At 29.0% G+C, this 11,907-nt stretch overlaps 1 protein-coding gene across 1 annotated transcript in view; it reads right to left on the bottom strand.

Annotated features, from left to right (window-relative positions):
* Positions 1-5,745: 5,745 nt before the first annotated feature.
* The window catches only part of LOC108685321 (G2/mitotic-specific cyclin-B3), a 7,305-nt gene continuing 1,143 nt past the window's right edge, over positions 5,746-11,907 (bottom strand). The window contains exons 3-6 of the mRNA XM_018190052.1: positions 11,025-11,480; positions 10,766-10,921; positions 9,147-9,427; positions 5,746-5,797 (exon numbers count right to left, since the gene is read on the bottom strand). Coding sequence (XP_018045541.1) covers positions 5,746-5,797; positions 9,147-9,427; positions 10,766-10,921; positions 11,025-11,480 — 945 coding nt within the window. The remainder of the gene's footprint in view (positions 5,798-9,146; positions 9,428-10,765; positions 10,922-11,024; positions 11,481-11,907) is intronic.

The following is an 11,907-nucleotide window of genomic DNA, read 5'->3' as shown; positions in this document are numbered from 1 at the left end:
AGAGAGAGTTAGAGAGAGAGAGAGAGAGAGAGAGAGAGAGAGAGAGAGAGAGAGAGAGAGAAATATATATAATAATTTTGTTCAAATAGTCTATTGGATTGTCTGAGAAATTCGTATGAGTTTTTAGTCAAATGAAACAATTTTAGAACATGAAATAATGAATGAAAAAAACTTTATTCAAGAAAATATTTCGTTTTGCATTACTTTAATCTATGTTTTAGGCAACTTTAGAATTCCGTCTTGGAAGAGCTTGGTTGATTTGAAATCAAAAAAGTCATTGACACAATTTTTTACTGTTTACGCAATTTTTACTGTTTATGCAATTTTCTTCAGATAATCAAGGATTTAGCATTATTTTGATAAAACAATATCCGTTTTTGTTCATCAGTTATGGTTGTTTGGATGTTTAAATTGTTCAATTAATATATATCGGTAATTTGAGAGCAGTTCAAGGTCTTCCAGTCTTTTTGCGCTTTGCGTCTTTAAAGTAAAAATTATTCGCTTCAAATCTTACAAATTACTTCTGAATGTAAAGGAATATATATAATTTATAGCATAATTTCCATAGATTTTGTAAGTTTTTTTCGTTGTTTGCAATAGTAGAAAAATGCACATATCAAAAATATATTTTACTTTTATCCTCCGTCTTCACAACTTATTATCAATAACACGCACAAACTCAACTGATTCTCAAACTTCAAAAATAACATCATCCATCTTCGAAGGATGAAGAATGTCTAGTTGGTGCTAATGTGTAGGATATAAATTCAATAAGATTATTTATTAAATTATATGGTAAAATGTTACTTTTTATACGATATATAAAATGTCATCTATTTTCAATCATTTTAACAATTTACGCAACAGTTTATAAAGACATTTGTTGAAACTCATACGAATTTTCCGGAACTTAATTTATACATTCGTGTTGTTCTTTTTAGATTCTGATAGATTTAGAGAAATTTCAATAATATTTATTCGAGAGCATAGCGAGTGAACAAAAAGTATTATTTTCTTGCAATTTGTAAATGGCAATAAGCTTTTTAAGTCAATAGTAATTTTAAAGTTACAGATATTATCGATTAATACAAATAATATAAAGTTTTTATGTAAAAACTAAATAGTAGTAGTAATAAGTGCGTACCTGATTTTTACTGAATTTAAAGTATGTATATTTGTTTATTTATGGAAAGCTTTAAAAAACGCGCAATGTATAACAGTAAATAATTTTCAGAAAGAAATTTTGATGTTTCTATTACATTCTCTATCGCGACATAGCGACTCTATTATAATTCTTGATATAACAATTATTAAATACATTATACAAAACATTTATAAAGAAATGTAAAACATGTAAATAAAGTCATGAAATTCAAATTATGATTTAAAAAATGATAGAAAAAAGTTAATTTACTTGTAGAATAGAGATTGATTGCAAATATCAATCTCTAAAGTGTACAGAATAGTTTCGATAATCGTCTTATTTGACTAAGAATGAATCGATAATAAAAGATAAAATTCCATTTTCTTGGTTGGTAATATTTGTTCTGGTAAAATAATGCATAACGAACTAACAAATATATTCTTATGATTTTATTAAATTACATCTCGTTTATAGTGTATAGACCACACATTTTATTTCAGCATAATAAACATTAATTTATTGATAGTAAAAAAATATATTATATACACACTGGCTTAATTTAGACCAAAATTATGATCGCGCATGTATCTTTTTTATATATATATCTATATTTGTTACATAAATTTATTTTAATTTTGTCCTAATTAATCTTGGGTACAATATATATATACAGATGAAAATCTGTGATTGATTATATATGTACAGTATGTAACTTTTACTTAGATATTCGCTTTTTTTGAGGTAGAAAATCTAACGAAAGTTAATTCTGAAGTTGCGCATTATTTTTACTTAAGAATAATCGTATAAATACTGAGCAATTACTACTATGTATTTTATACTGGGTAGCCATAAAATTCTTGTTTCATTTTGTATAATTAGCCATTATTGTCAAATGTGCTATACATATCAATATTTACTACCAAATATTTGATATTTTTATCAAGAAATACAAAGGATGTCACACATAGAACTTGATTATGAAAATAATCGAAAACGTATATCTAGCAGGTAATTTAAATATTAATTATATATGTATATATTCTTAGTTTTCTAAGTATTTTATTTTTTATACTAAAAGATTTTTATATTATTTTTTAATGATTTTGTATTTCTTCACATTCAAAATATAAATCATATTAATTATATAAACAGATTATATTGTACGAGTGTCAAATAAGCATCTCCCCGTCAAACGTAAGAATGCAATAGATTCATTTTAGATGCTAAATATTCAAAATAAAGCGTTCAAATTACGGACTTATTCTTTACACCGGCCATTCAACTTTACATTAGAGGATTTCGTGGCCACCCTGCATTTGAAAAGAGAAAAATGCACGACGTACGCGCATTCGATTCGGTTTTGCGACATTATGAGCGAATGTTGATATCACAGATTTTTTTCGATTTTTATTAATATTTATCTGAAGGTTTTTTTCGTTCGGAAAAGAGAATTATGTCACCTCTATTACATAAATTTCGAAACATTGGAATTGTGATTCTTTTCCGAATTTATTACACTTATTGTTTTGGCACACAAGAATATATAAATCTTTAACTTTTTTCTTTCTTTGACTCTTAAAGTAGCGAATGGTAGGTGTATTATAATAAATTAATAATAAGCTTAAATGAGTATCGATTAATTTTTTTCCCTATGGCGAAAATGAATTTTTTTTTTCACTTTTCACAATTCTGGCTTAAGGAAAAAATTATATAATCGGTACTCTAGTGTCCTTATTTTAGATACATCTTGTACAAACCACATTTGGCAATAGAAACGGCTGATATTTGCCATATAAATTTAGTAATTATGAGTTTGATAGAAAAGAGATCTTACTTCGCTAAATATACAAAACAGAAGAATTTAAATCTAACAAATTGCCATAATGTATAAATACACCTAAATTAGATCACTAGATATCAGATGTAGAATACTCTATTCTTCATTGAATCTTCATATCATCCGATTATCTGTGATAAATATTTCGTTTTCTCATTCATGACTGTCATAGAAATCAGAGTTTCTCATCCAACAACATAAGCTCCATTCAATCCATGTATAGTCAGGCTTCCACTGCATTTCCCTATCGAATATGAGTTAGTTTTTCTACGTTTTTTTTTCTTCTTGTACTTCAATCATATTTCCAATCATATTTCAATGATTACATTGTCAATATTGAAATGTGTGAAGACTGGGGAGCGAAAAGACAAGAAAAGCTAGCTTGATCCTGACGAGAAAGAAATTTGGAAACCTAACTATAAATACAACAATGATATATAACAACGCGCCACACTCTTTATATGATATCTTCAGTGAGAATTATCACACAGTCATTCGCTTGCGCATAATCATGTTCACATCATATTATCAATCAGCAATTGACAATATAATTTTAAAATATTATCGTGAAAGGAATCGAAAAATGAAAATTAATTACAAGGAGACAGGCTGAAAAGCAACGCATACGATCAACTATTCTAAGGAACGAGATGGAGGACAGTATTATATTGTATTTATTCAGTTATTTTTAATAAATATGCATAAAAAAATTTTGATTTAATCAATGATTTTCAAACAACCGAAGTTAAAAAATATATACTTATATATATATATAAATTATGCTAATTAGAACTAATATTTGCAATCTAATGAGAGAGAGAGAGAGAGAGAGAGAGAGAGAGGGGGAAAAAGAAAGAGAAATTATAAAAACTTTAGAGCAAACATAACATTTATTGTAATTTGTCAGTTACGATTTCCTCTCTCCATTTCACTAAATAAGATATTGAAAAAACAAAAAATAGATGCTAAAGTAACCAATCACTGAGCAGAACTTTGGGATTTATTTTTTTCTATTTTTTCTTTATCTCGCTCAACGAGACGCTGGAGAAATCGTAGCATTTAGCTTGCCAACAAAGTATTAAACAGGTCTGGTTTAGGGCATGAATGCTGTTACTCGAAAAGTAGTGGTTTTTTGAATATAAAAATTTTGTGATAAATGTAAACTCATTTGCTCTAAAATTATGTATGAATTTTAGAAAGTTGCTATGACAGTAGATAATAAAATCACTTCTCAGGTCGACAGGTCTAACATTGCGATTTGTATTTCTTTTCTTGACTTATAAGGCGTCTTATTTTTCCGCAGATGATAAAGTTAAGTAAATAATGGTGTTATGTATAAAGAAAATTTCTAATCTATTAGGAACAAATTTATTAGATTACAAGGCGAGCATGTAAAAAAAATAGATTAATATTTATTCTTTTCTTTACTTTGAATTTTGAAAATACACATTTTTTTCGTTCATGAGTCAACCATACGTGCATTACTTTTCAGTCTATTCTCGCATATTGAAAAAAAACCCGATATCACATTTCAGGTTGAGGATTTATCTCGCAAGATATAAAAGCGTGGCGCTAAAATAAATATTTAATAAAAAAAGAAAAAGAATTAGTAAAATGACTTATACAAATAGCAAAGACTGTAAAGTGATATAGAGATTACTGCATATACATATATATAAATAATAATAATAATAAAGATGAGTCATACGCTATCAAGTGTACCCGTAAAAAAACTCGGTGAAGTTTCATGATAAAACTTTTTGACATACATTTGAGATTTTTTACGTTTCCGCTTTCGTTTCATGCATTATACAATTTAGAGGGTAGCGTCGCTATTCGCGTGCTAATATTACAATACTTAACAAACAAGCTGTCCAACAAATGTTACGACTAGTCTTAATTTCTATTGTCATGCTACTAAGATAATTCATTTGTCTGTACTGAATTTGGAGAATTTTTACTTTCTTTTTTACAGTTAGTTACTTCAATTTCCTTAGAGTGTGCTCCCCATGGGATGCGGAACTGCGGAATATTCGTGATTGGTAATGGTTTCATTTTGTCGATTTCGTCGGTTTCTTTTCCGCAGTTTTAGTTTTTTAGCGGATTCGTATGGATATCTCGCTAACGATGTTAACATGGTTTAAACGAAGAAAACCTATCTTCTACAAGAATATATTAATCGAAGGCAAATCGATTAAGAGCCATCAAAAACGGAAAGAGCCGTAAATAATATGCAAGATACACATGAAATCGAGTCATAAATCAAGTCAAACCGTTTAAAAGCGCGTAACTACTCGCGGTATCCCTGTAATTTTTTATTAAATTACTGGTTTCTGCCTACAAATAAATACGGACGGAATCAATACGGTCAGAAAATGAATGTCATAAATAATATACAGAAAAGCGAAAATGTAAATCAAAATCGAAATGGATACATAAAACATAGTTGGCAGACATCCCTGTATGTATGATTTTCTATCCGCAGGAATTTTCTTTATGTTCCATTAAACAAAACTTGTAAATACGCAATCAAGTGTGAGCTAATGACAAAAACTATTCCGGTAGATCTAATGAAAGTGATCTACAGGAAAGCTCTTGCGATTTGTCAGCGCTAATTGCGCATTCCGCAAATTCCGCTCAATGTGACATAGGAAAACACTTAGCTGAGCGGAATCGACGGAATGAAGTCACAACCAATTATAAACGTTCTGCAATTCCGCATCCTATGGGAGCGCACCCTCACTCTTAATTGTATTTTTTCTATTCATATGTCTAAAGTCTCTTTTAGGGGCAGCTTCGCAACTTCGAAGAAAATCCTAGAATGCAAATAAAATAGAATGAACATTGATAACTTACAAAAAATACATTGTATATGTATACAAGATGTCCTAGAATATTTGGACAATGCTCGTATGCAGACAAAGTGGAAATCCTGTAGTATATTACAATTTTCGCAATAGTTAATGAAATATTAATTTCTAAAGATCGCTAAATATTCACCTGACCTACTATTTAAATGCAAACGCGTGAGATACGATCAAAGTGGAGAATTGTTTTCCTTTGCCGCTTGTAATAAACAATTCTCTGTGCTAGTGATCACAGTCTGGGTGTGTATCTGGCGATAGGCCGTTTAATCATTAACTATTTAACCGTTAAAAACCATTAACTCTTTTAAAACTTCAGTATCAACTGAGCCAATGTTATTTACATTATGAATTTTTTACAAGCTAAACTTTTAATCCTTTTATTAAATTTATATATTTATTTAATTAAAAATCATTCCTAAAGGATAACCTTTATCCTTCAAAATCTCTATTATAAATTCTATATTCTTATTATAGAATGTAAGATTTGACAATAAGATTGTTCTATCAACTAAACTATACATAGTTCCAATTTTATGGCATGTAGAATGATTCGAATAGAATAGAACGATAAATATCTGCCCGAGAACGTCTTTTAATAATATCAATCTAAAATAATAGTATTGTCTTTATTGATGACTGATAGATCCAAAAAATTCAAGCAATGATCTTTCTCATATTCAATAGTGAATTTGAGTCTATCGTGCTGTTCATTAAATGAATTTAAAATTTGAATGACCTTATCTTTAGTGCGATCATAAAGACATCCCCAACCCATAGGGTTCCTCCTTTTCCTCTATCATATCTAACATTGTTTGTTTGTAAAGGATCTCATTAAAAGTAAAATATGTTGATATTAAGACAAACCGCATAAATTCATTCTTTGGTATAAATTCTATGTTCGTGGTACACGAATAATTTAAGTCCTAATTAGAGTCCTACTTTCTCTCTAATCCATCTAGCGCAATAGCTAACGGAATATTTGATATGAACAGAGAAATAACATTAAATAAAATTTTCTCAAATTGGTTGTGTCTCCAATTGTTCCAGTTAATTTATTGTGAAATTCAAAACTATTTTTTTTTATTCTACTCTTTGCAGGAGGAATATTTTCGGAGATAATATCTTGTAAATAACTAGCTAAGGAATAAAGAGTTGTGTTGATTGAAGAAACAATAATTCTAAAGGAAATGTCTTGTGTATTTTTGGTAAAACATATGCTTTCAGTAAAATGGAATCACTTGATCGAAAACACAATTCTTTATTCGAGATGAATTCCTTTTGATGCCATTTTTTTAACATATTATTAAAATTTCTTTCACCATTGTCGGATTTTGTCTAACCACCGAATATGTTTTTGAATCATTAAGTAATTCAAAAACCTTGTTAAAAAGTCATATCTATGGCTATGATTACGTTGCCCTTGTCCGCACGTGTGAAAATTATATTTTTGTTATTATTACACCATTGTGTCGATCTTAATTTTTTTATTCTGAATATTTAAGCATGGCTTGTTGTGAAGAAAGTGGTGGAATTCGGGAATGGCGATTCCTAATTTTCGATATCAATCCTAAGTTATTTCAGTAGTAGCAGCTTTCAATATCCTTGATTGATTTTTCTTTATTATTGGAAGGGAATTAAAATTGCTACCCATTTGTAACAAATTTATTACATATATAGAAATGTTGTCTCACTCAAATTAAACCATTTTTTGTTAGTTTGTTCTAATGGATTAAAAGAATTCTTTTCGCCTCTAAATTTCGATATTGATGGTGACTAAAGATTCATTGGATTCAATCAAAGGAATATTTTGGCTCGACTTTAACATTTTAGTTTCTTCTGTGTTGTTCTTGATACAGAAAAAACGATAGATAGAATATCTTTGGAATTTTCAATTTCTTTTTTTGCCATTAACCAATAAAACTTCTTTTTGTTTTAAAAATAGTCTTCTTTCACATTTATAATGAATTCTCAAATCATTTGAAACAAGTCTGCGACAAACTGGATTCTCGATTTCAATTTGGCAAAACTATTTTATCGAGAGACATAATGTAATCTACTCTTGACTGAAGTATTTAAAATCTTCTTATCTTATTATAATCTGCCATACTTTTTGACGTTTGAATTTTTTATATATTGACATTTTTTATATATTGTCACTGTGTTGTCCACTGATGATTTTTTAAAATTTTCATTTGTTATTTATTTGGTTTGTTAATTTAACATTGTATTTCTATGTTTTAACACTGAAGAAGGCTTTGTCAGCAGAAACATTTGAGTAGAATATTATTTAGTATTTATATTCTTATATTAATTATATTAATTTAAAGTTATTCTAATTATAAGCTCGAAATAAGGCATGACATTGTTTAATTTTTTAATAATTAATTGTTAACTATTGCGAAAATTATAAAGTGATACATAGGATTTTACTTTAATCTACTCTCTATTTGCACTCGAGTGTTGTCACAAGAGTTACTGGTCATCCTATACACACATGCACGCACGCACGCACTTAAATTGAAAATCTTGAATGTGTCACTCATTTTTAATGATACAAAAATGTTTTAAATGAAAATGGAATGATTTTGAAGAGGACGGAATGGAATGATTTTTGGTCACATTTTTTTTTAAATGGAGACGTTAGAAAGATATGAAGATTATTTTCACCTTTTTAAATAGAATTATATAATTTTTAGATAATATAATCTTTAATTATTCTGCACATAATATTATATTAATGTACGATTATTAAAAAATTAATTTAGTATACGATTAAGGATACGACTAAGTACGATACATAAATATTTCATGTCATGCCAGAATAAAGTGTAAAATATCTCGTAAATCGTAAACTATTAGTTACTTGATACCTTAATTTTTTTATGTGTAGATTAGTTAAAAACTTCAAATTTTGTAAAAAATATCATATAATTCCATCTAAAAAATCTTCATATTTTAGATGGTTTCACATCTTTAAAAAAGTGATCAAAATACATCTCCCTCAAAACCATTCTTCTTTCATTTAAAATATTTTTTGTATCATCAAAAATAAAATAAAATATTTAAAGTTTTCAATTTAAGTAGATCACTCTGCGCGCGCACACACACACACACACACACACACACACACACACACACACACACACACACACACACACACACGCACGCACGCACGCACGCACGCACGCACGCACGCACGCACGCACGCACGCACGCACGCACACACACAAAAGGAAATATATAAAAGAAATAAATTAAATATAATTAATATATAAAATTAATACAATTAAATACTTACTTGTGGCTGTATTTGCTGCGAACAGTTTTTAATGTTTCTTTATGCTTCCTATGTAAACTTTGATTCAGAAGATTGCAAATATCTCTTATGTCATCCAGTTTATAACCGCTATAGTATTCTAATGTTGGATTCCATCCTCCTAGATCTTTCATTAGCAATGCCAATAACAACGCCGCCGCTGCCATTTTGCTATCACTAAATCTGATCATCGTATAATCCATCAACGAGTGTTCCAATATATACCGAGCCAGAGTTAACGTGGGCATGGAGACCTTGGCACACTATTTTCAGATAATAATGATTGAGTTAGTGTATAGATCCTATTCGAATAAGATAGTCTATCAGATTTTTTAGAATAGATATCGGAAACTAAATTTTAAAATATTAAAATAACTGGTCTCCAATAGAAAAATGTAATTGTACTTTTTTTTACAGTCTAATGTAATTTGGAAATATACACACATACAGAGTTTAGTAAAAACTATAATAATGCTTAAAAGTAGATTCCTGAGATCATTTTGAGACAAAAAATTTAATACCAAAATGTCGAAGTTTTAATAATTTTTCGAATTATAAGTACTTAAAGTTATCGAATCATACTCTCGACATTTTGGTATTAGAATTTTCGTTTCAAAATGATATCGGAAATCTACCCTTAAGCGTTGTTTACTGAACATCTTCTATATAGGTGTATACACACTCAACTCGGGTAAAATGGGCCAGGAGCGAACAGCGTTAAATCATATGTTATTTTGTAGGTATATACATCAGGTTATATACATCATGTCACATTTGCTCGTTAATTTATTAAGGCCCAAGATTAAACCAATAAAATTAACAAGAAAATAACAATTGAAAATAAGACCGGAATGTGAATAAATATTTCTGATAAATAAAAAGTACATTACAAAAATCAATTTTGTAACAAATTGTCATAAATCAATTATTAAATATTGAATGTAGAGCGAAATTACATCAGTCAATTCTACGGGAAAAATTACAAAAAATGCATACAACCTTTCTAGTTTAGCCATGGACATTAAGAAGATAAAATATTGATACACAGGAAGGCACACAAGAAAGTCTTATTGATGTTATAAAATATATAATATTAATAATATTATAATAGTTAATTAGTGAAATGTTTTTAAATATTAATATCAATTAATTGATATCATATATGATAATATTCCCTTTCAAAGTTCCTCTTCTTGTTTTTAAGAGTTAAAAAATATGATTTCTCTCAACTTTCTCTACAAGTACATAGACGTCGATGTGTTCGCTCGTGGCTTAGAACTTCTAGTAAAAATTCGAGATTTTTTATATATTACGAAAAAAAAATATCAGATGCGCTTTGCTATCCGATTTGGAGGAACCAAACATAGAGCTTCCAATTGTTGGATGATTGTTATTATAACAAAATAAGTCAGTCAGGCCTTATGCATTAATCCTATTGATTTGAAAATATATTAAATCTTAAATCTAATTTCGAATAATAAAACCTACCTTTTTCTTTGAACGAAAATTAGCGGAAGAAGTATTATATCGTCTAATATATTTATTTAAATCTTAAAACAAAATATTCCTATATATAAATCGATAGCTTTGTTACTGCTTACCCTAGCATAACGCCGAAGAAATCTGTAAGAAAGAGGCACTCCCAGGTCAAAATTGACTACTTTTAAAACATTCATTTCCATTTTTATCAGTTCTCTCTGTGTATAAGCGCCATCACATATATATAAGAAATCTTCCACCATTGGTGGTATTCTTTCCTAAAGCCAAAGTTACGAAGTTTTTATCAAGAGCTTATTGTTCGTGACAGGAGTACAATTTTGTTAGGCAAAAATTTTGTGGATATATAATTATAAAATTTACATCAAATTTGCTCGCTATGAAAAGACTTGCAGCGCCAAGCAGTTGTAGAGTCTCTTTCCCGACTGTCATTTTTGTCAGATATAAATCGACAAGTTTTACAGCCAGATATAGGGTCTCATGGTTCAACTCAAATGATTCCTGAACCTCAACCATCCAGTCGACTAGTAGCGCTCTCATCCATTGTGAGAGACATACTTGCCGGTCCATGTAATCGCTGATGGGGAATAAATGTTCTCGTTCCTTCAAGTATTCGAAAATATCCATTGCATAATGTGATATCTGGTATGGATCTAGCCAATTTTCGACATCAAAATCCCATTGAACTCCTTCGGGTAATTCTCTTACAGGTACAGCGATTAATAAAGTAGTGGCTGAAACTTCATTCTCTTTCGTAGGAGATGTGGGTTCTCTTTCTTCTGCTATTGATGTTGGTTTGTCATTAGTTTTTTCATCAACCTATAATATATATTTAATCTATTAATACTGCATAAACAGTATAAAATCTTCTTCTTCTTTCTCTTCTTGTTAAGCCTTTGGCCTATATTACACCTCTCTCATATGCTTGTGATATATACGGTGATTATTTAATTGTCACGAGCATATGGGACCTACAGTTTTAATGCCGGTTCCGAACGGCGGATTTTTCGAGAGGTGTTTCTGTGGGCAGCATAAAGTAAAATAAAATATAGTGTAATAAAAATATATAAAATATAAATTATTTTTATGGAAATATATGCAATCAATTACTGCACTGATTAACAGTATTTGCTCCAACAACTGCGTTACACTCTCATTTGCTCGATTTCTCAGGATTTTTTAAATATAAATAGTAAAATGTTAAAAATATATAGTGTAATCCTGTCTTTAAAAATTATTTCTTATT

This window comes from Atta colombica, unplaced genomic scaffold (genome assembly GCF_001594045.1).
Source record: "Atta colombica isolate Treedump-2 unplaced genomic scaffold, Acol1.0 scaffold150, whole genome shotgun sequence".
Classification (NCBI taxonomy): Eukaryota; Metazoa; Arthropoda; class Insecta; order Hymenoptera; family Formicidae; genus Atta; species Atta colombica.
Note: the sequence above shows the minus strand (reverse complement) of the source record. Positions and strands in the feature narration are given on the sequence as shown.